The sequence below is a fragment of the Mesoplodon densirostris genome, chromosome 11, assembly GCF_025265405.1.
Source record: "Mesoplodon densirostris isolate mMesDen1 chromosome 11, mMesDen1 primary haplotype, whole genome shotgun sequence".
Lineage (NCBI taxonomy): Eukaryota > Metazoa > Chordata > Mammalia > Artiodactyla > Ziphiidae > Mesoplodon > Mesoplodon densirostris.
The window spans coordinates 46912214-46937610 of NC_082671.1; the positions used below are offsets into that span (position 1 = coordinate 46912214).

The 25397-nt window shown below is 49.7% G+C and overlaps 2 protein-coding genes and 1 long non-coding RNA gene across 29 annotated transcripts in view; 1 reads left to right on the top strand and 2 right to left on the bottom strand.

Annotated features, from left to right (window-relative positions):
* On the top strand, positions 1-15688 carry MAP3K12 (mitogen-activated protein kinase kinase kinase 12). Of its 3 annotated transcripts, XM_060114109.1 has the most exons (15): positions 1-74; positions 8215-8388; positions 8488-8696; positions 9301-9484; positions 9651-9842; positions 10124-10282; positions 10450-10608; positions 11347-11455; positions 11703-11812; positions 11936-12052; positions 12176-12313; positions 12509-13133; positions 13333-13403; positions 13495-13768; positions 14173-15681. In XM_060114109.1, the coding sequence occupies exons 2-15, from the start codon at positions 8252-8254 to the stop codon at positions 14269-14271; spliced, it is 2583 nt and encodes an 860-aa protein (XP_059970092.1). In that variant the 5' UTR covers positions 1-74; positions 8215-8251; the 3' UTR covers positions 14272-15681. The 3 variants fall into 3 exon arrangements, with proteins under 3 accessions (XP_059970092.1, XP_059970091.1, XP_059970093.1); XM_060114108.1 differs by having other exon boundaries at positions 8215-8696; positions 14173-15680; XM_060114110.1 differs by lacking the exon at positions 13495-13768 and having other exon boundaries at positions 8215-8696; positions 14173-15688.
* Positions 8848-11457, bottom strand: LOC132499461 (uncharacterized). 2 transcript variants are annotated; one of them, XR_009533854.1, is made up of 3 exons: positions 10140-11457; positions 9303-9402; positions 8848-9062 (listed from the first exon to the last, which is right to left on the bottom strand). It is a non-coding gene; the product is annotated as an uncharacterized LOC132499461 (long non-coding RNA). The 2 variants fall into 2 exon arrangements; XR_009533853.1 differs by having other exon boundaries at positions 10121-11457.
* The window catches only part of PCBP2 (poly(rC) binding protein 2), a 22732-nt gene continuing 12886 nt past the window's right edge, over positions 15552-25397 (bottom strand). For 9 of the 24 annotated variants that reach the window (XM_060114133.1, XM_060114134.1, XM_060114131.1 and 6 more), the window contains 5 exons: positions 24871-24943; positions 24313-24351; positions 23323-23378; positions 22025-22194; positions 18639-19423 (listed from right to left, as the gene is read on the bottom strand). In XM_060114133.1, the coding sequence (XP_059970116.1) occupies positions 19072-19423; positions 22025-22194; positions 23323-23378; positions 24313-24351; positions 24871-24943 (690 nt within the window). In that variant the 3' untranslated portion in view covers positions 18639-19071. Of the gene's footprint in view, positions 16005-18638; positions 19424-22024; positions 22195-23322; positions 23379-24312; positions 24352-24870; positions 24944-25397 lie in introns of those variants that run through there. The other 15 variants (XM_060114142.1, XM_060114144.1, XM_060114138.1 and 12 more) reach the window with 7 other exon arrangements.

Below are 25397 nucleotides of genomic sequence, written 5' to 3' on the forward strand. Positions count from 1 at the left end.
AGGAGGCGGGAGCAGCATCCGGAGCCGAGCTGCAGCAGCGCCGCCTTTTGTGCTGCGGCCGCGGAGCCCCCGAGGTGAGAGCCGGGCCGAGTTGTGGAGGGTCGGGGGCAGGGATGGGTCTGGGTCCTGGGGTCCGGGTGCCGAGGGAAGGTCGGGAGGTAGATGTGGCGGGGTGCGGGGAGGGTGGCGCGGGGATGCTGAGACCGTGGGGATGGAGGAACTGGGGACCTGGACCCGACGCCTGTGGGGATGGGAAGGAGGGGAACCGAGCGGAGGGACGCCGCGGCCCAGCTTGGAGGCGAAGGGCCTCCAGAGCTGGAAAGGAGTGTGTGGGGTGGGGGTGGGGGCACGATTGGGGGACGGACGTAAAGGACAGGGGGCAAGGGAACATCCTCCTCTCCTCCCACTCACCCTCAGGATGGGGGAGAGGGAAGGAGGAGGAGGAAGAGTTTGGGCCCCCTCAGGGCAGGAAAGGAAGGACAAGGCCTCATGTGCCCCTCACTCCCCTCCCCCCATACACACACACACACTTAGCAGGCTGCACCTGAGGATTATAGGCAAGAGCACCTGTTCCTGGATGCCCAGGTGATGGTCATCCTCCCCTCCCCCATTCTTACGTGGTTTTCTCCCTCCTCAATCTATCCATCGCCTCTGGCTCCCCTAACCCATTTCCCCAGCCCAGGCCTTTCATGAACCTCCTCCCTTTTCCCTACACACTCCTCAAACTCCTTGGCTTAAAAATAAGCAGGAATCCTTTCCACAGAGTTAAAACTCCTATAACCATGGCCTTGGCTAAGGGGAGGGAAGGGAAAGGGTCAGAGGCTCTATAGACAGTGGAAGGAAATAGTGGGGTATCCCTTAGAATTGACGGAAGAGTCCCACCTTTTAGCTCCTTTACCTGCTCCCTCTTGGGAGGAGAGTGGGTCAGCAGCCCTCACCCAGGAAGGGGTGCACACGAGGCCTCTCCCCAACACAGAATCATCTCAAGCCACAGTCAGTGCCTCCCTCTAAACACAATTTCCCTTCCAACTCACAGAATGGACTCCGTGGCTCTGGGAGCTCTGATTTTTCAGCCAGAGGGTCATATCTAGGGAAGGCAAGTAGGAGAGATTCAGGAAGGAAAGGGCCCGAGTATGCCCTGCGTCTTCCCATCCAGGCACTGAAGTTCCTCTGAGCTTTAGGGCCTGCTCCCTCCTATCTCACACTTAAGGGTGGAAAAAACTTCTGCCCTCTCCAGCCTGCCACCCATCTACTCACTCACTGTGGGGACTGAGGCAATGCTGAGAAGACCAATGGTGTGATACACTAACCCCAGCACATGTGAAAACGAACCACTAAATCCATCCCCTAATTCAACCCAAGTATGGGCAGGGGAGGCAGGAAGTTTACGTAAGGAAGTGGCTCAGAACTTTCTCGTTGTCCTTACAGCTAAGGATGGCAAAACCCCTCTAAAAACTGACTGCTGTTTCTGGGTCCTTCCCCCTGAGGTGACGTGCGACTCTGGCTTTGCCAGGAAGAGGACCCTAAATTCTACTACCCACCACCCTGGACTTGCCCAGTGGCTTATCACGTGCAGTCCCCCCTAGCCCTGCTGGTCTGGGAGAAAGAAGGGATTAGGGAATCAACCCCTTCAGGAGTCCCTGTTGAGGCAGAACAAGGATAGTGTGGAGATGACGCCAGCAGGGGACATGGGGGCTTCACGATGGGCTGGCTACAGACACTAGTCTGTCTGCTTCCTTTGCTCCCAGGAGAACTAGGGGCAGCTGTGTTGGGGAAAGGTGACGAGGCTGCAGGGGCGCGTTATTCCAGAGGAGAAGAAGGATCCTCCAGGATAGAGCCCTTTCCCTTTGGTTCCTTCTTTCTTCACTCTCCTTTTTATCCCTTGTGTTTATCCAGCTCCCTTTCCACCTATACCATCTCTGCTGCCTCTTGCTTTGTGGAGGGAGACCATGGAAAGAAGGGAAGGGACACACGTTTATAAAAATCTACTACTGCTCGTTAGGCGCCTTCCATGTGCTAATGTACCTGTGTGCCAGGTCCCAGGCCAGGAACTTTATTTGGATTATCTCAATACTGCTTATAACGATACTGAGAGGTAGAATGATCATCATTTCTATTTTAGGGATGAGGAAACTGAAACTTAAAGAAGTTAAGTAATCTGTTCAAAATCAAAACATCAGTATGTGGCAAAAGAGTTTAGGATTTGAACCCAGGTGTATCTGACCCAGAGCTTATGTTATTACCCACATAATATCCTGCATTGCCACTGTGTGAATTAGTGACCACTGTCCCCATTTAGAGATGAAGAAACTGAGGTTTGTTAAGAAGTCTCGTACTCCAGGTCGCCCAGCTGCTCAAGAGCAGAGACAGGACCTCAAGCAAGCCTCTCTGCTTCTCAGGCCATCCACCCTCCCTCCCTAGCTCACTGTCCAAGGCTAGGTGACAGGAATGGATATAGGCACTCTGTAATTTTCATTTCTTCTTTTTCAGTTTAAAATAGATTTTTAAATTTCTTAATAAAAATACCCACAATTCCACCTACTTAGAAGTCGTTACACATTGGTTTGTATCCTTCCAGGTGTTTTTAAATGCACATCCGGCTCAGGAACAATTTGTTAAAATCCGCTGAACTTCTTCCAGGTGCACCTGAGGTCCTAAGTCTCAGGGACCCCTGTGACCCATCATACCTTGCTCCTACCCTCGCCTTCCCCTCAAACCTTAACAGGTAGGGCTGCGGGGTGATCCTGGGCCACGATGGCCAGGGGGTGAGGACGGGGTACAGGGAATTAGGCCTTCCCCCTCAGTCCAGAGGAGGTTGGACATAAGGATTTGCAAAGGAAGGATGGGTGCCTCTAGCACACCACTGCCATTGTGACCTGGTTCCCCTGGGACATGAAATCAAGATTTTTCCTGGGGAAGTAGAAGGTTCTGGTCTCCCTTCTGGCCAGACAGAAGAGATGGCCTCTCCAGAATCCACAGAGAAAGACCTGGTGTCCAGCCAACCAGAAAGACAAAGCCGGAGCCCCGGCACTGTGCTCATGGCATTCCCCACATCGTCTTACTTAACCCTCACCGTCCCATAAGGTAGGGTTGGGTGTCTCGAAGGGATTACGTTCCTTGAACTAATTCACGGTAATGTGAGGTTTTAGTTCTGATCTCTCCAAATCCAAAGCTGGTTCTTTTTTCCTAAACAGTACTGCCCCCTCCCTCCCAGCCCCTTCACTGCCCACACTACTGCAGGAAGAGGCGGTGGCGGCTAGGGGTCTCAGGGCTGGACCTGTGTGAGGCTGGGGGCCTGGAGTTAGAGGTGATCTCCAGTTTTGCCCAGGCTCTCAGGGGAAGGCATTCCCCCCTATGAGGGCGCAACAGAAAAGCTGTAGTTCTTTCCATCTGAGAACAACCCTGGGGCCGGGACCACAGATCCTGTAAAAAGCAGAACAAAAACAAGCTGCAGCTGAGTGGCCAGGAGCCTTGGCCAGGAGGGGTTAGAGTCCTTTACTCTCTCAGGATCTCAAAGCCTGGATTGGTGGAACTACCATTCCCAAGTCTTGGGTCTCCTTTCTGTGTGAAGACATCCCCTCCACCCCCAGTCAAGAGAGAAGGGAAAGGAACCTTCCTTTCCTGAGTGCAAAATAGGGTCCAAGACAGTGGCGAGTGCTCAGTGTGAGAGCCCAAGACTTAGACAGATGGCCTGGCCTCTCAACTGAGCCCCCAAGACAGCCAGACAAGCAGCTTGGCATTGAGATTTTGCTGTTAGAACAGGAGGGAGTGAGAAACGATTTAATGGGTTGTTTTGCCACAGGCCTCCAGCATCTCAGGCAGGAGAACCTGGGAGGAGGAATGAAAGGGGTGTGGGGTACTCCCTGCCCACACCCCACCCCTACAGCCGCCTGGAGGGAACCACCAGCAAACAGAGAACCTGGTAGCTGAAACTGAATTGGGGCTTTCTGGGGTGTCCAAAGAGCGGCTTCCCCTGAAAGATGCATAGTTTAGGGACCACTCTCTCCCCTCACCCAATCTGGAGCCGAGTTCTGCACAGTGACCTTTTGGTAAATATGGTTGACAGAATGACTGACAGAGAGATATCCAGCCCCTCCTGGCACATCCCTGCCCTTCCCCCATGCTCTGCATAATTGATGGCCAGGGAGACATCCCTCCCCCAGGGTGACCAAATGTCTGGGGCAGGGGTTCCTAGCCATGATGCCCCCCCCACAAAGCCCTGGCGCCAAGGCCCAGGTGGGGGGGCAGTGGGACACAGCTGGCAGGTCAGAGATAAAGGACACAGAGAGAGAGTGTGTGTTGGGAAAGAGGAATCTCCAGTTTACTATAATCCCCTGGGGCCTCAGCTCCACCCCCCCCCCACACACACACACCCAATACACACACACTCCTTCAGGTCAATCTGGAAGAGCTGTCATTAGCCTGAGAACAGGGAGGGGTGGACTGAGCATGGCTGGGTTCCCTCCCTTTCCTTCGGTCCCATCTCCTATTTCTTCAGCTACTTCCACTGCCCGAAAAGACAGGTGAAATGGCTTCTCTCCCTCTCCCCAGCTGCTGGCCCTGGATACTGGAGGGGCCCCTGGGGAGGCCAGGGGAACTGGAGGGAGGCTTGGCTGCAAGTGTCTCGGAGCGTGTCACCCTCTCTATGCCGAAGGCTCCAGGTTGCCAAACACCAGGTGAAGGCTGAAAAATTCCTTTAAAAATCCAGGTGTTGTGCCTACTCAGAGCTCAGCTTCTAAATAGGAAAAGAATCGGGGAGGGCACAGATGATCTGTTTTTCAATCCCCTTTCAGCTCCTTTTACTCAGTGTCCTCTGCTTTTCAAAATCAGTTTTTCAGTCCATCCTTCTTAGGAGTGTCTCTCCCTGTGCTTCACGCTGTTCGGTCTTTCTCTCAACTAGGTAGGCCCTCCTTCTCTGGCTGTGCCTGTCGCCCTTTCGCGTGTCCAGTCTCCCTGTCTCACCATTTCCTGCTTTCTCTGTGGCACCGCACCCCCAAAGTCAACCCAAGTCCCCTCTCTTCACCACCACCGGCTCTCCGTCCAATGCACGCGGGGACGGGGGTCGGCATGGGGAAGAGGGGACGCACAGGCGGTCCGCCGGTGGGGTCCGAGGTCCCCGCCTGCCAGCCCGCAACCAGCACGTGGGCCAGCCCGGGTCAGGGGCGGGGCCCGGGCGGGGCCCCACCCCCGCGATCGCCGCTCACGTGACTCCGGGCTAATCTTGTCCCGGTGACTTCACGCGCCGCCTCGGGCCCAGTCGTCATGGTTACGCCGCAGCGCCCAGCGCTTCCCCCAACCCGCTGCGTCCCCTCCCCTTCCCCGCCCGGACCCCCTCCTCCTGCCGCCGGGCCCCCGCCCCCAGCCCCCAGCCCCCAGCCACGTGACGACCGGGAAGGAGGTCGGGAAGCGGGAGGGGGCGCTGGGGCCGTAACCCCTTCCTCTCCGCTTCTAACGGCCGTCACTCTGGCTTCTAGCAGCCGTGAGCGCCCCAGTCCCGCCAGCCCTCCCTGCAGGCCCACCCGGCGGAGCGCCGGGAGCCCCGGCCTTCGTTCTCAGTGGTCCGGAAGGGACGCCCAGCGTGAGGGGCGCAGGCGAAGGCCCTCGGGTCCTCCCGCGGACGTTCTCCGGCGGATTGGCACGTTGCTTGGCCTGTCATTTGCCTTATACTACGTGCATCTCACCTCTTGAAGCCGCCGTTATCTCGCGGGATATGTTGGGGATTCGGAGGCTGGGATTTCAGCTTTCTGATCCTCAGTTTTCTCAAGAATATAAAGGGACCAATGATAATACCTCCTTCCCTGGGTGGTTCTGAGGAGTGAGGGAGCTAATGCGCGCGTAGTGTACGTCTGGTCCATAGGACGATCCTCTGGGGTGTGTAGGGCAGTGGTTGCACCTTACTGGACACCTTCCTGCTCGCTGGGTGCTGTTCGAAGCCCTGGGATCCCGTGCGACATCGTCACTCTCAGGAGTGCAGGCTCTCCGAGGAGCCGGACGCCCGCTCGACCGCACTGTGTCTCCAGGATAATGGGAGCCATGATGGAGGAAGCACAGGGGGCTGTGCCAGCCCAGAAGGGACAGTAACTCAGAGCAGCAGGGACAGGGAAGAAGACTTCCAGGATGAAGTGAGACTTGGAAAACAACAGATGGGGCTTGAGAAGCGCCTTCCAGGCTGAGCACGGAGCTTGAGCCTCTTCCTAGCTAACAGCACCTTGGGCAGGTTATTTAAGACCTCTGCTACTTCTGTCAAATGGGCGTAAGGATGCCTAACTTAGAGTTTTTAGGATTTAATAAGCTAATGCACCTATAACAGAGGCTAACATGCATGGTAAGCTTTCCATAAGTGTTAGCCATTCTCATTAGGTGCCCTGGCCCAAACGCCTGATGTAGCTTGGTGACTGGCTCTGTCCATTATGGCCTGGGTACCAACAGCAGTGGGAGACGAGGCTGGGGAGGGGCCAAGAGCATGGAGGTGAGGCTGCAGGACCCAGTGGAGGCTACTAGAGGGTTTGAGGAAGAGGGGCACTGGCCAATTTGTGCTTTAGAAAGATCCTTCTCAAGGCTAGGTGGAGAACGGGGTGGGGGGAGCCTTAGAAGAACTTGGAGACCATTTAAGGGGCAGTTGTCCTGGGCCAGGTGACACAGCTAATGAGGCCTGAATTAAGGCAGTAACATGGAACTAGAGAAGAGAGACTAGAAAGGCCCTGGGTCAGGGCTTTTCGAATGTGCCAGGCATAATAAGAATCAACTGGGGTGCTTGTTAAACACTCACCCAGGCAAACCCCACACCCAGCCACTGAAAAGGTCTTTGAGAGGCCTGGAAATCAACAGTTACAAGAGCTGAGACAATCAGAGGTGCATCCCCACCCAGTGAGCCCTTTTTATTGTAGATTCCTGCCACCCCTCTCCAGTCATGATTCAGAGGCTCCGATGCAGGTGGTTAAGGAGGGACCCTACTATGGTGAATAGTTAGAGAGGACTGCTGACCTCAAGAACCCCTACACCTCAGGATGATCTGGTAACTGACTAGATGTGGAGGGAAATGGGAGACCAGATGACTTCTGGTGTCAGGCTTCGGACAAGATTGGTATAGGTTGAAGAATTCGCTGTGCCTGAGTGATAGCTAGTTTATCTCTTAGTACAGTTGAAGAAATGGAGGCTCAACTACAGCTTGCCTGAGATCACGCAGCCAGTAAGTGACAGAGGCAAAGCTAGGATTCAGATTTTTTAATGGTTGCTTTATAGATAGCACCCAGCTATGAACTGGGACAAATCTCTTTTGTTTGGAAAGCTGGATCTTGGTTTGGGGAGTGGGGGAGAGGGCAATGGAGAAAGAGGAAAGGAGACGGGGCCTTCTCTAACTGAACCCTGGGGGAGCAGTGGGACTGATGGGAGGGCTAAGGGGGATGAAGCAGTAGGCTACAGCTTGCCCTGACAGTTTCTGCATCCTCCTTGGACGGTTCTGCCTTTTTCCCTCATCTGTGCTGGGCAGATAATGGAGCTCATTGGTTACAGCTGTCACTTACCTCGGAGAGGCCCAGGTGTGTACGTGTGAGCACCCGAGAGGGAGATGCAGATGTGAGCCCTGAATATGCCTTAGGATAAGACTCTCAGCAGAGTCATGTATCAAGTACATGAGTGTGAGGCCCAGGAATGTCATGTGAGAGTGCCTGAGCGGCACTGAGTCCTAGCAGTGTCACCTGTGTGTGCTTCCATGTGAGGGAGGCTTGGGAGTGTTACTGTTGTGTGCCTAAGGTTGACACTCAAAATGTGTACATCCGAAGGACCCTTATATGACACATGTGTGCATGTGAGCCTCAAGTGAAAGAAATATGTGCTCCAGAGGTGTATTACAGTAATCTTACAGGGAGAAGGGAACTAGTCTATTACTGTACTTGAGTTTGGGACGTACCTTACCAGTATGTACCTGAGCAGGGCAGTTACCTGTATTTACCTGAGAATGGTACTTAGGTATGTTGCCTGTATACCTAAGGAAGACTTGTGTCACTAATAGATGCTTGAGAGGAAGCTTATGTTTCCCAAGATGGATCCCAGGGGGAGCTTGGAGGGGGATAGGTACCTGAGGGTGAGGTTCAAGTGTTACTTCCAGGAGGCTCTTGTGAGCCCAGCTCCCCACCCCATGCCTCTGCCTCTAGGGCGAGCCTCCTGAGCTGGGGCACCTGCGGCTCTGACGGCCCGTCCTCCTTTTTCCCACAGGGCCCACCGCTCACCACTACACCAGGGCCCAGAGGCCATGGCCTGCCTCCATGAGACCCGCACACCCTCCCCTTCCTTTGGGGGTTTCGTGTCCACCCTAACCGAGGCGTCCATGCGCAAGCTGGACCCAGACACATCCGACTGCAGCCCCGAGAAGGACCTGACGCCTACCCAGTGTGTACTCCGAGACGTAGTGCCGCTCGGGGGGCAGGGCGGGGGCGGGCCCAGCCCCTCCCCAGGTGGAGAGCCGCCCCCTGAGCCTTTTGCCAACAGTGTCCTGCAGCTGCACGAGCAGGATGCTGGGGGCCCAGGGGGAGCCACTGGGTCCCCTGAGAGTCGGGCGTCCAGAGTTCGAGCAGATGAGGTGCGGCTACAGTGCCAGAGTGGCAGCGGCTTCCTGGAAGGCCTCTTCGGCTGCCTGCGCCCTGTCTGGACCATGATTGGGAAGGCCTATTCCACGGAGCACAAGCAGCAGCAGGAAGGTAGGCTGTGTCCGCGAGGAGACCCTCTCCCCATCTCCCTGAGCCTGAGATCCGTTTGGACAGCCCCTCCTAAGTCGCCTGATGATCCTTTTCTCTCCCCAGAGCCCAGCCCCTTATTTGTCCATCAGCCACTGACTCCCCAGTTTTTTTTTTTTTTTTTAATTAATTTATTTATTTTGGGTTGCGTTGGGTCTTCGTTGCTGTGCGCGGGCTTTCTCTAGTTGCGGCGAGCGGGCTTCTCACTGCGGTGGCTTCTCATTGCGGAGCACGGGCTCTAGGCGCGCGGGCTTCAGTAGTTGTGGCGCACGGGCTTCGTTGCTCCACGGCATGTGGGATCTTCCCGGACCAGGGCTCGAACTGTGTCCCCTGCATTGGCAGGCAGATTCTTAACCACCGTGATACCAGGGAAGTCCCCCCAGTTTCTTTTTAGACCACCCCTTCATTTCCTTCCTGTCCCCTCATCTTCTCAGCCCATTTTAGCTACTTTTCTGCCTCAGCCTCCTTGAGTCATGTCAGCCAACCCAATGCTTTTCCCGGAGCCTGACCACCCCAAGGCCCCAGGTGTGGCTCTCTGAGCCTGTGGCACTGTGCCTCCTGTCCACAGACCTTTGGGAGGTCCCCTTTGAGGAAATCCTGGACCTGCAGTGGGTGGGCTCAGGGGCCCAGGGCGCCGTCTTCCTGGGGCGCTTCCATGGGGAGGAGGTGGCTGTGAAGAAGGTACGGGACCTGAAGGAGACTGACATCAAGCACCTGCGAAAGCTGAAGCACCCTAACATCATCACCTTCAAGTAAGGTCTGGGGCAGGGGCCGGGGTACTCTTTTGAGGGCAGGGATCTACCGCACCCTTCCTGAAGTGGGTGCCAGAATGGCGTGGGTGGGAATGAGGGTGCCAGGTGTGAACCAAGTGGATGCTGGGCTGGCTGAGCCCTTCATGCCACTGTGTTTGGCTCCCAGGGGCGTGTGTACCCAGGCTCCCTGCTACTGCATCCTTATGGAGTTCTGCGCTCAGGGTCAGCTGTATGAGGTGCTGCGGGCTGGCCGCCCTGTCACCCCCTCCTTGCTGGTTGACTGGTCCATGGGCATTGCCGGCGGCATGAACTACCTGCACCTGCACAAGATTATCCACCGAGACCTCAAGTCCCCCAAGTGAGTAAGCAAGCAAGCAGGGAGAAGCTACTGTGCACGGACTCCTGTAGGTGTCCCCACCCAGGTCAGTGTGACCATCTCCCTGCTTTCAGACCCTGTCCTAAAGTCCATGTGGCCATCTCAGAAACCCCTCCCAAGTGACAGTCCTATCTCAAGAGGGCTGTGGTAAGCCCCCCGTTTCTGGGTGTCCTAAATGACTTAAAACAGAAAGGTAGAGTTGGCTGCAGCTAGATGAGGTGCGTGGAGGGGCCCGGACCCCAGCTGACTACACTCTTTACCAGCATGCTAATCACGTACGACGATGTGGTGAAGATCTCCGATTTTGGCACTTCCAAGGAGCTGAGTGACAAGAGCACCAAGATGTCCTTTGCAGGAACAGTAGCCTGGATGGCCCCTGAAGTGATCCGCAACGAGCCTGTGTCTGAGAAGGTCGACATCTGGTGAGGGCCAGGCTGAGGACTGAGAATAGCAGGCAGCCACCATGAGAGCTGGCGGGGTGGGGGGTTCTTCCAGGGCCTGAGTACAAGTGAGAAGTGAGACAAGCCCGTGGTAACCTGCAGGGCCTCTGGAGGAAGACCCCCCAAGTGACGTCCCCTCTTATCCCTAGGTCCTTTGGTGTGGTTCTGTGGGAACTGCTGACTGGTGAGATCCCCTACAAAGACGTAGATTCCTCAGCCATCATCTGGGGTGTGGGAAGCAATAGTCTCCATCTGCCTGTGCCCTCCAGCTGCCCAGACGGCTTCAAAATCCTGCTTCGCCAGTGCTGGTAAGGACCACCTGGCCAAGCTGGAAGCAAGGGAGGTGGCCGACAGTTAGCCAGCACCCAGGACCCGGGCATCCAGGCCCAGAGTCCTGAACAGGGAAAGGGGGACAGAGCTCCCAAATATGGCTCTCCAAGAAAGACCCCAGGATTCAGAGTGTGTGTCAAGGGGACTAGGATAAAGAACTGAGAGAAACTGGGCTGACCAATATAGTCTGCAGGGGTGCACAAACCGTGTGTGACCTTGGGCAAGCAGTGTTCCCTCTGAACCTGTTTCCTTATCTGCAAAATGGGGACAACAATATCTGCTATAGAGGGTGGCTATGAAGCGCCTGTGAAGGACCAGCACAGCCGCTGAGCATGATTGGCTGAGCCTCAAGTAGACTGTCTTAGAACGCGGGAGGCCCTGGACCCTTGTTTGGATCCTAGACCATGGAGGAAGGTGGGAGATTTCTAATCTTTGGCTAAGCATTTCCCCAAATGTGTTTCTTTTAATGCAGTTACTCAAAAAGGTTTGTTTTGGCAAGCAAGTTGGAAAATAGGATTAAATAGGTTTCCTTACTGCAGGACTTTGATATACTAACAGATGGCCTGTAACATTTCCTAGATAGTTGACCAGGGAATTTTGTCACAGAATACATTCTAGAGTTGGATTCTCCAGGACACCCTTTGGGAAAGGATGCTCTAGTTCCTTTCTGGACCTCCCTGAAATTCCTCTCTCCCCCACGACTCCATTCCCTCCAGGAACAGCAAACCACGAAATCGTCCATCATTCCGACAGATCCTGCTGCATCTGGACATCGCCTCAGCCGACGTACTCTCCACACCCCAGGAGACTTACTTTAAGTCCCAGGTGTGCTGTGGGGAGGAAAACGAATACCTTAGCTCCCTCTCTTTGCAGGGATAATGGTGTCCTTTGAGGGGAGGCTGGGAAGAAGGGTGGCTGGGTATGGATAGATTAGCTCTTGAAGGACTGAGACCTGGTCTTGGTTGATCCTGTGTCCCACTCCTGTCTGCTCCAACACACACAGTCTGCAGCAGTGCAGGCACCTGCAAAGGCTTTCTACAGGTCTCACCCCTAATTTTCTCTCCACCCCCAGGCAGAGTGGCGTGAAGAGGTAAAGCTGCATTTCGAAAAAATTAAGTCAGAAGGGACCTGTCTGCACCGCCTAGAAGAAGAGCTGGTGATGCGGAGGAGGGAGGAGCTCAGGTGTGTGTTTTGGGAAGGTGATTTCACCAATAGCAGGGCCTGCAGACCAGTTCCCAGAGACTGGGATAAATTATGGCACCAGGTGAAGCCAGCTCACCTCGGGGACCCTTCTGCCCGTTTCAGACACGCCTTGGACATCAGGGAACACTATGAGCGGAAGCTGGAGAGAGCCAACAACCTGTACATGGAACTTAATGCCCTCATGTTGCAGCTGGAGCTGAAGGAACGGGAGCTACTCAGGTAATCACACACACCCTCGTACACCAAATCCCATCTTCCTGGAGCTGTGCCTGACCTGGAGATCCTACTGAGCCTCTGCCCCCATTCCTGGTCCCACGCCCAGCTAACGTGTTTTGTCTTTAGGAGGGAGCAAGCTTTAGAGCGGAGGTGCCCAGGTCTGCTGAAGTCACACCCTTCCCGAGGCCTCTTGCACGGGAACACAATGGAGAAGCTCATCAAGAAGAGGAATGTCCCACAGAAGCTGTCACCCCACAGCAAAAGGTAGCACCAGAGTTTACAAGTGCCATCGCTTGTGAATGGCAAGGGGGATGCTGGAGAGGCAGGAGTAGGGCTCAAGGATGCCAGGAAGACGGATACTGAGATGGGAGAGAGGTGCCTTGCACTGCCTGAGGTTAGGGAGTGCTTTCATGTGATAAATTTGTTAATCTCCAACTTGCACTTTCCCTCTCCCACCAGGCCAGATATCCTCAAGACTGAGTCTTTGCTACCCAAGCTAGATGCAGCCCTGAGTGGGGTGGGGCTTCCTGGGTGTGCTAAGGGCCCCCCCTCACCAGGACGGAGTCGCCGTGGCAAGACCCGTCACCGCAAGGCCAGCGCCAAGGGCAGCTGCGGGGACCTGCCCGGGCTTCGTGCAGTTGTGCCACCCCATGAACCTGGGGGACCAGGAAGCCCAGTGGGGCTAGGAGGAGGACCCTCAGCCTGGGAAGCCTGCCCTCCAGCCCTCCGTGGGCTCCACCATGACCTCCTGCTCCGAAAGATGTCTTCATCGTCCCCCGACCTGCTGTCAGCAGCATTGGGAGCCCGGGGCCGGGGGGCTACAGGGGGAGCTGGGGACCCTGGCTCACCACCTCCAGCCCGGGGCGACACCCCGCCAAGTGAGGGCTCAGCACCCGGCTCCACCAGCCCGGATTCACCAGGGGGAGCCAAAGGGGAGCCACCTCCACCAGTAGGGCCTGGTGACGGTGTAGGGCTGCTGGGAACTGGAAGGGAAGGGACGGCGGGACGGGGAGGAAGCCGGGCTGGGTCCCAGCACTTGACCCCAGCTGCACTGCTGTACAGGGCTGCCGTCACCCGAAGTCAGGTAAAGTATGGAATGGTTCCGGAGCTCTTCCTCTTTCCTTCTCCATGGGGTGCCGTGCAGGTCCTTAATTTACCTCCCATGTTACATTCTTGATCTTTTAAGCCATTCCCGACTTAACCCTTTATAACCATGTTTCCTTATCCTGGGTCCTTGATGACCTCTTCCCCCTTTGACCACAGTCGGCTCATCTCTCCTGCAGAAACGTGGCATCTCATCAGAGGAAGAGGAAGGAGAGGTGGACAGTGAAGTAGAGCTGACCTCAAGCCAGAGGTGAGTGATGGAATCAGGAGATGATGGCATTCTTTGCTTTCTGAACTGCAAGGTGTAGTCAAGCTACAATCCTGGTCTGCCCAACATACAGGTGGTCTCAGGGCCTGAACATGCGCCAGTCGCTATCTACCTTCAGCTCAGAGAATCCATCAGATGGGGAGGAAGGCACAGCTAGTGAGCCTTCCCCCAGTGGCACACCTGAAGTGGGCAGTACGAACACTGATGAGCGGCCAGATGAGCGGTCTGACGACATGTGCTCCCAGGGCTCAGAAATCCCACTGGACCCACCTTCCTCAGAGGTGGTTACTGGCCGGGAACCCAGCTCCTTGCCCATCCCACACCACAACCTACTCAGAGGGGAGCAGGTGAGTCGCAACCAGGTATTGGACAGGGAGCGGATGTCCAGTCATTTGAGAGCTGCTGGGGAGACAGATGCAGAGGCCAGAAAGATAGGTATACTTCGCCCCTGTGTCACTCTGTATCTGAAGCTGTTTCCTCCCGTACTAAAGAGCAAATATCCACATGGTAGAATTTGGGAGGTCTAGAGTACCTAGCGAGGTTGCGTACACGATACCTAAAAATTGCAGCCAGGGAGGAATCCTGAAACTAGGAGCCTGGTGCCTTGGAGAATGGCCTGAGCAACTGAAATCTGCAGACAGTAAAACCACTAAACCTGCAACTACAAAGACCGCAGTGAAGGATCCTGAAGGAATCTATTTGCCAAGAGATGCTGAGCCGCACATCACTGCCTTTCTGCTCTTCTTCACAGGGCCCTTCCAACTCTGAGGACTCAGACCGTGACAGCACTGAACTGGAAAATGCCAACAGTGGTGAAGCCTTGCGGCCCCCAGCCTCCCTCCCTCCATGAAAGCCACTCTTATCCTTGTACATAGAGAAATATTTATATAAGTAATATATATGCGCCACATAATCAACAAAGACAGGGCTATCCCAGCCTAAGTCTGGCTCAAGGGAGATTGACCCCTGACCAAGTCACCTGATAAACTCTAGGGACACTGGCAGCTGCGGAAATGAAAGACAAGTACTGCCCTAGAGATATGGGTAAGGGCAAACTGGCCCCTTCCTGCTTCACTCCAATACGTTCAGCAAGTGGTGAGGCAACAGAAAAGCCAAACTTGCCTAGTTTCCTCTCTATTCTTTCTGCCCAAACCCTGAGGAGCAGGAAAGGGAGCCATTTAGACTGCACTTTTTTGTTTTCCGTTTACTCTGTTTACACATTTTGCACTTGGGAGGAGGGAGGCTAAGGCTGGGTCCTCCCCTCTGAGGTTTCTCAGGTGGCAATGTAATTTCTTTGTCCCTCCATCTCTCTGCCCAAGCGCTGGCTTAGGGACTAGGGGGAGGCCAGGAGATTGTGAAAGCATGTGATGGCTCAGGCTGAAGAACTGGGGTGTTGTTTTAAGTCCCTGCTTTTATCTTGGTGCCTGATTGGGGTGGGGACTGTCATATTGTAACCCCTGTGAAAAAACCTTGAAATATAACCACTCCATGCAGGCAAGCTGTTGAGGGTTTTCTTGGTGACTGAATGGGGTAGCCTGCATGGCTAAGTAGGAGCTTGGGCTCCAGATGTTATCTGAGGACTCTGAGTGACTTCCTCCTTTTATGCTTTTCTCACTAACAAACTGAGCATCACTTACAGCCCCAACCTTGTAAAATCCACATCAAAAAATGGGAACAGGTCTGTCTGTATGAAGGATTCTAGTAGGACCTATAAAACACCCATTCTTTTTAAAAACAGGAGACTACAGTTTTAAGTCTGGACAAGAGTATAGGCATTCCCAGCAACCTGAATCCCAGTGAGACACACATTCAGCTGCTTCCATGTGTATGCATGTGCATCCTTCCCCACCCACCCAGCTGAAGTGCTTGCTTACACTTCGCAGACAAATCTGAGGAAAATATAACCTCCCCATCTTTTGGACCAAGGGCACAGCCAGCTTGCTTAGCTATTAAGGTCACTCTGCAGTGCAGGCTCAAGGGCTACAGAAAAAGATGGGAGCGGTAAAACAGAAGAAAATATCTTCACTGGAATAAAGGCTTACATTCAAAACCCAAGCAGGGTCCTTGTCCTTTGACAGATAAAAGGTGCAAAAATAACAGCAAGACACCAGGAACAAAACCCACATGAAATCACTGTGGCATCCAGTTTCTATTCACAAAGAAAAAGCTCCAGTCCATCTTTTAATTTTTTTGAAAAATTCCTGACATTACAGAACTAAACTGAAATGTATTAATATTCCACTCTTACATTTCCATGACAAACAAAAAAATTTCATGAGCCAAAAAAAAACCCAAAAAAAAAAACCAAAAAAAAAAAACAGGGAGAAGCTTATAAAACTAAATATGGATCTCAGCATTAACAGCTGAACAGAAAAAGGAATTAAAACGCTTTAATTAAAAAATCACGAGTGGATGATAAAGTGTGTAGAAACTGAAAATTTACAAACTATTTAAAACCTGGAATCGCTGACTGTTCAGAAACTACACAGATGGATCATGGGTGGTGGTGAACAGCAGAAAGGGATTATGGATGAATCTGCATTGTTCTAGCTGCTCCCCATGCCACCCGTCTCCGAGGAAAGCCTGTAACACACACACAAAAAAAACTCGAAGTTAGTTTTCTGAGTGCCCAGCAGTACCTCACCTCCAAAACTTTTAGCCTGACTGATGAGATGTGAAGTAGTACATAATCTGCTTCAGTTATCAAGGGAGACATTTTAAAGACTTTTTGGATTAATCAGTACCATGGTCCTATAACCCCTGCAATCCAAGCTTCCTGAGGCAAATTACCTCACAACCAAAGGAAACTGAGGACCTTGGTTATTAATTGTGGGTATCCCTCAAACTGTGCTCTATAAAATCTTTGTGGGAGATGTTAAGCATTCTCTGAAAATACACCACACACACACACACACACTAAAGCCTTAGAGGATCACAATATACAGAAACTGTTTCTTTACTGCCCAGCTTATTTTAGCTTCTCCCAAGCTACTGATAGAACAGTCCCAGGTTTCTCCATCAATGTGAAGACTATTACTATTAAGAGATGCTTGAGTTTTAAACACTAAGGCATGTTAAAGAGGGAGCAGCAAGTGTTAAGTATGGGTCAAGAATTATAACCAACCTATAGTTTTTAGGCCTAGTTTTCAAGATTTTAAGTGGAAGTCAAAACAATTTGTTTTCAGCAACTCCCTAGCTCACTCCAGAAGCTCCCCAATTTGTGGTCCTGTTAAGCCAAATTCTCCATCCAAATATACCTGGCTACAATGCCTGTTTCAAATAGACTATTTGGGGTCCTGGAATCCAATTTGGGGCTTTGAAGGAAAGGTCTTTAGTTTTTCGGCGATCAGCCTGCTTCACTGATATTAGGTAGCCAGCAGCACTTAGCTCCCATTTTGAACAGAACTAAGTGTGTAAGACCCAGTCTCAGTTTATAACGTTTTTTTTTTTGGCCGTTACCTCGTCGGCATGCAGAACTTCCCTGACCAGGGATCGAACCCACACCCCTGCAGTGGGAGCATGGAGTTTTAACCACTGGACCAGCAGGGAAGCCCCTGAGTTTATAACTTTATTTCATAAAGATTTTAAATTTACTGGCATTCATGTCAAGACAGCATGTGCATCTCTTCCAGAATAACACAAATCCAAAAACTGGCCAGGAAAGCAGGGGCAGAGGGGGTGGGGGAAGGGCAGGAAATAGGTCCTTCAACTACAAACTGCATTTAGTTTCAAGTCAGAAATGCTATTGTGACCTCAGCCTAAAGGAAAATAGTTCTTAAAAGGGGTAGATTCTTGCCAACCTCAAAATGGGATGATTTAGAGCAACGTAAACAACAGACCCTGAATCAAAGAGTTTAGTGGGAACTCTGCAGGTTGAGGAAAAGAGCTGCTGCCAACAGTTTAGATCTAGGACCTAAAAAAACTAAGTTCACGTAAGAAGGTGGTGGCACTCTGGCACCAAAAAGAACTCAAAAAGAATAGTCCAGAATTTATACACAGCCTGGGCAGGAATTGGGGGTGGCAGGGAGAGGGGGCAAGGAGAAGGGAAAACCCAACCAGAAATAAATACTGTGTTAAGGACTCCAGAAAAGGAGGACCACATGGGGGAGCTGTAAGCTACTAAAAAATCGAGCACCAAGAAGTACCTTTGGATGTGGTGATTTTGGTCAGCCCTTAAAACATCTGACTTCCTTCCAAGCAATCCTTTAGGGAGTATTCATTAGGTAAAGAGGCCTTCTAAAATCAAGAACTAGATAAAATAAAAACCAGGTTTCTGGGGGAGATGATATCAGCAAGATATAAAAAGAGCTTACTAAGGAAAGCTGGACCACATGATAAAGGAGCATCTAGCAACCAACAAGAAAAACCCTATCTGGACAATGAAATTTGCCCCCCTAGTCCTTCATGCAGACTTGGGCCATGTAACACTAATTCACAGCCCCAATATGAGATTGAGGGACCACGAGACCAGAAGTTAATATACTGCAATATAATTAGGTTTTTTGTTGTTGTTTTGTTTTTTAAGCAATGTAAGCCAAAGGGGACATGGGAAAAGGTCACCAGGAAAGAAATCTCCACACTGGTTTTCTAAGTCCTGGGAAGAGCATCATACTTTCATTACCCTGGCAATACGCATTCAGGCTGAGTGGAAACTATCAGAGCCCTTCCACCGTTTTACCTACGGCATTTCTACTCTTTTATGGAGAGAGATCTTGGGATACGAAAAAGAATGAGGCTTCAGGGAGATCAAGCACAATCTTAGAAGACTGAGTAAATGTAAAGCATAAATTGCTAGTCCTGACTACTCACTCATGTGATCTGCAAATTTAAATTCTCCCAGAGCATCTATTTCTTTAATCTGATAAAGTGAATCAATGAGTTACAGTTGATCTTAAAGGTCCCTTCCAAATCTACGTCTTTAATCCTCTAATTATGACGGAGTTGGTGGGGAGATAAAGGTAGGCGGGGAATAGAAGGGTAAAGGGACCTGGTTGAGTTAATCAGGGTTGACTTAGGATAACTGGACAGAATCCTGCCAAATTTGAGGCAATGTCACCCCACTGGTTGTTCAAGATTTATCCAACGTCAGAGGGAGAGGGGTAATATACTAGTTCAGAGGAATGCAGACAGAAGCCGGCAAACTTTATTAGACTTTTCCCAACTTGCCTCCCCATTCTGGGCAAAGAAATAACTTCTTTCCTTCACAGCACAGTCAACTAAGGTTCTTACTGTGGCAACTTTATTACAGCTAGAAACACAAATCTGGCCAAGAAGGCTGGCTGATAACCATGAAAAAAAAAAAAAAGGTTAATGGAGAAGCTTTTATTCATTAACACAGAGCCTAAAACATTGTTATATTGCAAGGCAGAATAAAGCTACAAAAAAGTAACAGAAAGAGAAAGAAGAGCAAGAACTGTGGCTCTAGATAAAGAATTCAACAAGTCAGACTCTGAAACAGGCACTCAAGCAGAAACAGCCTAAACCTAAACAGTTTACCATTGCCCCTGCCCCCACCCTGTTATCCCCCAAAACAGTAAAAAGGAAACGGTCACAAGCTCACAATAGTTTGGTTCTCACCAATGTTAACAAAGGGAAAACAAAAACAAAACCAAAAACAAATACTTGAGGGGGTGCCCCAAGATATATGCAATCAGTAGGGAGAGAATCTCTGTTTCTCGCTTTTCAGTTTGTTAGTTACACATGGCACGGCAGAGGTGGTGGTGGTGGTAGCTGAAGCCCCGGCACCCTTAGCAGCAGACACAACATTTAGAGCCAGGAGAGGGATGGGTTTCATGCCAAGCAGACTGGAGACACAAGGGGCGGTCGGAAGAGGGTTGGGGAGGCTGGAGGGTGCGTCGGAGGTCCCCGCTGTGGCGAGCGAGGGGGTGGTGGTGGAGGAGGAAGAAGAAGAAGAAGGGGTGGAGGGTTGAGAGAGGTTGATGCTGAGGTGATCAGGGATCGTGACGGAGGCTGCCTGGGAGGAGGGTTTAGCGTTTTCTAAACTGTAACAGAGGAAAAAAAGGAACAAAAAAAAAAAGGGTGGGTGGAAGGGAAGACCACAAAAGGGAAAAGTACAGGACAAAATCCGCTTCAGTTATCAGTAAGTGCCTCTGGTTGCCAATTAGGAAGACTTAATATCAACTTGTGACAAGCTGTCTTTTATTCTGTGTCCCACCCTCTAAAAATGTATACTTTGCCAAATTCCATTCCACAATGCTATTTAAAACTGCTATGGTGAAGAAAAAGCTGACAGACTGAGAAAAATCACACACTTCCATATTACCTGACACACTGATCCAACCCAGAACGCAGAGAATGATTTCAAGCAGAAAATGAAAGAGTACCCATGCACCTCCAAACAAGAACAAATGTTTCACCCACCAATCACTTGAGCAGCTTTGGGATACTAATGCACAGAATTTTTAATTGTTTTTTCTCTAACTGATACTAAAGTTTGCTTCTACCGCCACAGCAAACTAACCAAATATATCAGGATGGAAAGGGACAAGAGCCTAAGTAGGTCACTCATTTCAAACTTCAAAGATTGTAGCATTTTCAATGAAAAATGCTGAGAACAGAAGCATATATAAAATAAAATAAAGCCTCATTTCTGGTGATGGGGTGGGAGAGAAAAAAAGACTCTTTGTTTTTAAACTGACCGTACTTCTCATATAGACCTCAGGAAACTGGAAGAGACAAACTTCAAGCACTGCTGAAAAGTTCAGTATAATAAAGCTACCACTGCTACTCCTAAAATAAGCTCTAAATCACAGTGATGACCTGTAGCTCCCAAAGGCCTGCATGTGTCTATGGCAGAACTGCAGGCATTTGCTGAAGTCTGTTGGACATCCTACGGCTCAAGATTAACTCTTCAAAGGCAGGGAGGCTCCTCTCAAGATTCCATTCTGTTTTCCTAAATCCAAGGACAGTTGCAATCCATAAAAAAGGTGCCAAAATCAGTAGAAATGCTCAGGGTCCATTACTGAAAACAGAGAACTCTTTCTTGCCTAGTATTCATAATAAAACCAGTTTGCTTTCTGCATTCAAACTGGGCCAATATGAGAAAGTGAAGAGTTATCTTGTGCACACATAGTCCTTGCTTGGTGTTAAATGAAGCTTTAAAAAGTTTTGACCCAAATCCATAGCTTGGACAGTTTCATTAAAAAGGATGATCTTGAAAAGAGTGACTAAAATCAGGAAACAAAGGTGAACCAAGTTCTGCTTCCTTACAACTTAGCCACTGACCTAGTACAGGGGTCAGGCAAGCAGGTTACGTGGAAGCACTATCTGACAACATTCAGGGCAGGTCTACCCAAGCAGAAGAAAAATCGCTTAGTTTCCAGCTTCCAAGAACATGATTCTTGCCTCTTAACAACCCACCACCCCCATTAGAAACAAGGAAACAAACCTTTGCAAACAGCCTCCATGCAAAACTAGTAACTACCATTTCAGTCTGAACAGTAAGAATTTGACATCTTGGTAGCTGAAGAAAGCAGATCTAGACACAGAAAAGTCTTTTCTACATGAAGACTAGAAAATACCTCAAGGCATGAAAAGACATAGGCAAAAGTCAGAACCACTACTGGGGAACTGATAAATTCTTAACCAGGGGATAAAAGACCATGGAATAAATACATGATCTGCATAAGCATGGCAAAAAATAGATCCCATACTTACGAATTCCTTTCCCTTGCACTAGATTCAGGAACCCATAAAATTTTTATGCACAACAGAGACCAAAGAACTGTGACAGAGGTAAATAACAACTAGGTAAAAGTCTATATAAAAGGGGTAGCTAAGTCCCTTGGGGAATGAGCTGCTAACACTGGTTTAAGATGTTAGTAAGCAATTAAGAACATGACTTAAGCACATGTGCTGAGAAAGCAAGTAATATAAATGCCTTGTAGGATGCCCACTGGACTGTGAATAGTCCTGCTACAACTGTGTGTATTAACATTAGCTACGTTTGGATAAAAAAAGTAAAATCTCAGAAAGTCATTAAGAGATGAGATGAGATTGTGGGGGAAAGGAAAATACTAAGCATTTCTGAAACATCCAATACCTGTACCTCTCCTTTTCCACAAGCTCTGAACAACGGAACACACTGGCAACTTGAGAAAAATGGATGTTTTCAGAATAAATGGTAATGACTGCCTCCAAGAAACTGTCTTGCTGTCACATAACTTCATTATCCTTATTTCAGTTAAGGGTGCTTTGGAGCCTAAACCCCATCAGTGAACTATTAGTCTATATGACATCTACAGCAAGACCCACATCTGGTTTTAAGTTGGTGCTCCAGCCAGAGCAGTCCTACTGGTGAAGACATGCTCCATACCTTCCACTCCCAAAACCATCAAGAAGTCAAATGCAAACAATCTATTCCTTGTCTCCCAACCCCATGCAAACTTATTACAAACTGGTTTCTTTTTCTGCTACACTAAGGATGGGTGAAAAGTAGAGCTAGACTTTTAACTTTTTCTTTTGCCATCTCTACCCTTCCCATTTCCATCCCGCAAAGAATCCCACACTTTACAGTGTAACTTCCCCCAACACACACATTACTTGTGCTGGCATGAATAACACAAAAGATAGGGAACCCTTACCTGACATTGATTAGATATTGAGCCAGGCTAATGCTGGCAGCAGATCCAGTGATGGTAACCTGCCTATCAGTAGATCCTTCCACTGGGTTCGCAATTTTGATCTGCGCCCCAGACATCTGACGGATCTCATTGATTTTGGCGCCTTGACGCCCGATTATGCAGCCAATCAACTTAAGGGAGAAAAACAACAAGGCATACCAAATTAAGAGTTGCATGGTTAAGTCCAAGAATTCCACCCCACTCCTCAGGCTTCTATAGCTTGGGTCCACAAACATGACAACGGAAACTACTATCTGCATCCTACACATTCTACTCATATACTCCTGATTTTAAAAATTGAGTTATAGATTATATCTCAACTCTTGCCCTATTCTTCTGTCTGATCACTACAGGTCAGAGCCAACTCTAAGCTGAATGACTCCTAGGAGCATTAGCTCATTTCCTCAGAGTACTAACTCCAAAGACAAAATAAAGCAGAGCAAACATGATGATAAACCTAGTTTACCAGAGATAGGGATAAAGATAAAAGTATATTCTGTTTTTGGCAAAAAAGATGCCTTAACTCATTCTGCCATGATTCCTACTTCACTATAGTGACAAGAATTCTGGCTAATTTCTAACGCTTTTGCCTTGGGAAAAAGTAAAAAATTGGTCAACATTTGCACTGTCCAATACTGTAGACACTAATAACGTGATAACTAAACACATGAAGTGTGGCCAGTAAGACTGAGAAACTGAATTTATTATTTTATTATTCTCAACAGCTACACGTGGTTAGTGACTACCATGTTGGATAGTACAGACAGAACATCTAAGGACCACTGCGTTAGGGATAAGGCTTCAGGTTCTACAAGAAACAAAAGGCAAATGGGAATTTCTATTTGAGACAAAAAGGTTCTTTCTGGGGCCTCCCTGGTGGCGCAGTGGTTAAGAGTCCGCCTGCCGATGCAGGGGATACGGGTTCGTGCCCCGGTCTGGGAGGATCCCATATGCCGCGGAGCAGCTGGGCCCGTGAGCCATGGCCGCTGGGCCTGCGCATCCGGAGCCTGTGCTCCGCAACGGGAGAGGCCACAACAGTGAGAGGCCCACATACCGCAAAAAGAAAAAAAAAAAAGGTTCTTTCTGGCTCATCAATTTCCTCCATCAATTTTTACTTGAGATTTTATATAGTTTTAAGAATTTAATTTGGTGTCTACAACCCCATTTTCTTAAGAGTGGCACAATGCCGTTGAAAAGACCTCTATTCTTTAAAACCAATTCTCTTATTTTCATCCCATGCAACCCAACCATATACCTACATCGTTTGGAATGGTGAGTTCATGAGAAGTAGTCTGAGCAGATGCATCCAAACCTGCTAAAAGACAGAAGAGAGCAAAGAAGTTCAATGCACAGCATACAAACTCCCACTGATTTGTACATTAACCTAACAGAAGGAAAACGAACTGGAAACCCAGCATTGGCTGTTGGGATTCATCACTAACTTGGAAGCCTCCAAGGAGGAAAGAGGGGGAGAGGGGTGTAGAAATAATGCTGGAAAGGTTCCTCTGTACACACAGAAGAGGCTGATTTCATGCCATTTCCTGCAAAGCCCAGCCTATTAGGGTGTAAGGGGATGGAAGCAAGGGGCAAGGGAATGTGGTATCCTCAATTCTCAGGACCAAAATCTAAACAAGTACTTCTGCACTTCTCCCCTTTTCTGGTTGGATTTCCTGCTGTTGTGTTCCAATTTTATCTCACCTGATGCTATCACCAGCGCCTATATCATGCCTGTTACTGGGTACCATGGACTTTTGGCACACATGCAGAGTTGCTTTAAATATACCTATATCAGATTAACACCCTCCTAACACACCCTTACCCCTAACCTACACTTGAACGTCAGTGAGAATGAGATGGCAGTAAGGTGTGGGAAGTTCATTTCTCCAGATTTATTCCCTGTCTTTTGCTCAATTTGTTCTGGGTTTTGTTTTCCAAAGAAAAAGAAAAAAAACTCCTATCAGCAAACAACCCATACCCATCTGACACCTGGACTAGACCAGACCAGCTGGCTAACTCACAAGTCTAGTCTTGCTCTCAGCTGTGGCTGCTAAAACTCAGCATTTTTAGAAGGGGGTAGGCCAGATCCATCAAGGGACCCTCAGGGGTACCAGGCCCACCCCCGCTTTGCTCTCTCAGCTCCTTTCTGCCATGTGCATGTTCTGCTGGTATGTCATGGGCAGTGAAACAAGACTCCCACCAGTTTATTAATATAACAGTAGAATACTACAGATTTTTTTTTTAATCATTACCCCAATAGCCTTTCACCTCTGGAGAGCTGGATTCAATGCCTGTTAAGATACAAGTGAAAATGAGTTTGGTGGTCTCATCCTAACCCTATCGGACAAGTTATTCCTTATATATATATATATAAAAAAAAAAAAGCCCAAAAAAACAAAACAAAACAAAAACAAAAACAAAAACCACTACACAATTTGGCACAAATGGATTGTTTCTACCCAGGTCTATGAATAGCTGGTGGAGAGAAAGGGGGTGCCAATCAGATCAAAGGGGCAGCAGTGAGGATGGGTTAGAAGAAATATCAGCCTACCCTTTGCCTGACAAGCATCCCCAGACCTCACCCCAAACCTTCCAGGGCCTTTTTTCTCTTTTAGAATAACTCACCCCAAATGAAAACCAAGTTAACAAACACATTACCTCCTTCGGTTTAGCCATAGAAAACAGGCAAGTTTAAACCAGCAGGATGCTGGGTAATGAAGTTTGTTTTAAACAGATGTCAAACTGAGACCTTGGGGCTGGCCTCTGTCTTGTACTACACCTTACAGAAATAAACACTGAGGTATCCATACCACTGAATCCGGTGTTGCCATGCGTCATGGGAAAATGAGACTGTTGCATTGCCAACTGGTGCAGCTTGGTCAACTGCAGGAAGGAAACAGAAGAGGCTGGCATTAGAAGAGCAAAACAGTCAGGGTTCAAGCACATTCAAATTTGAAAATGCAGAGCTCCTGATCCCCAAAGTTGGCTACTACTCAAACTATGACAGAGGGTAAGATATGGGGCTGGTATCACCATCCTGGGGATGGGCACAACAAGAAGGTATGGGTTAGAAATAGAAAGGGTATCAGTACAAAGAGAATGAGCACATTTGGGGTGTGTGAAAAGACAAGCAGCAGCACCCGCCTGACAACCATCCCCCTGTGGGCTATTTAATGAAGGTGTTTGCAGCCATTGCAACAGTTGCCCCAGGGACAAGCACAGACAGGCTAGGAAAACAAACTGTGCAGTGGTGCTAGGGAAAACACACCATGCAGGGTTCTGTCAGTACTGGGAGGAGGGAAGGAGATGAGGGGGCAGGGAAACTACAAGGAGGAGA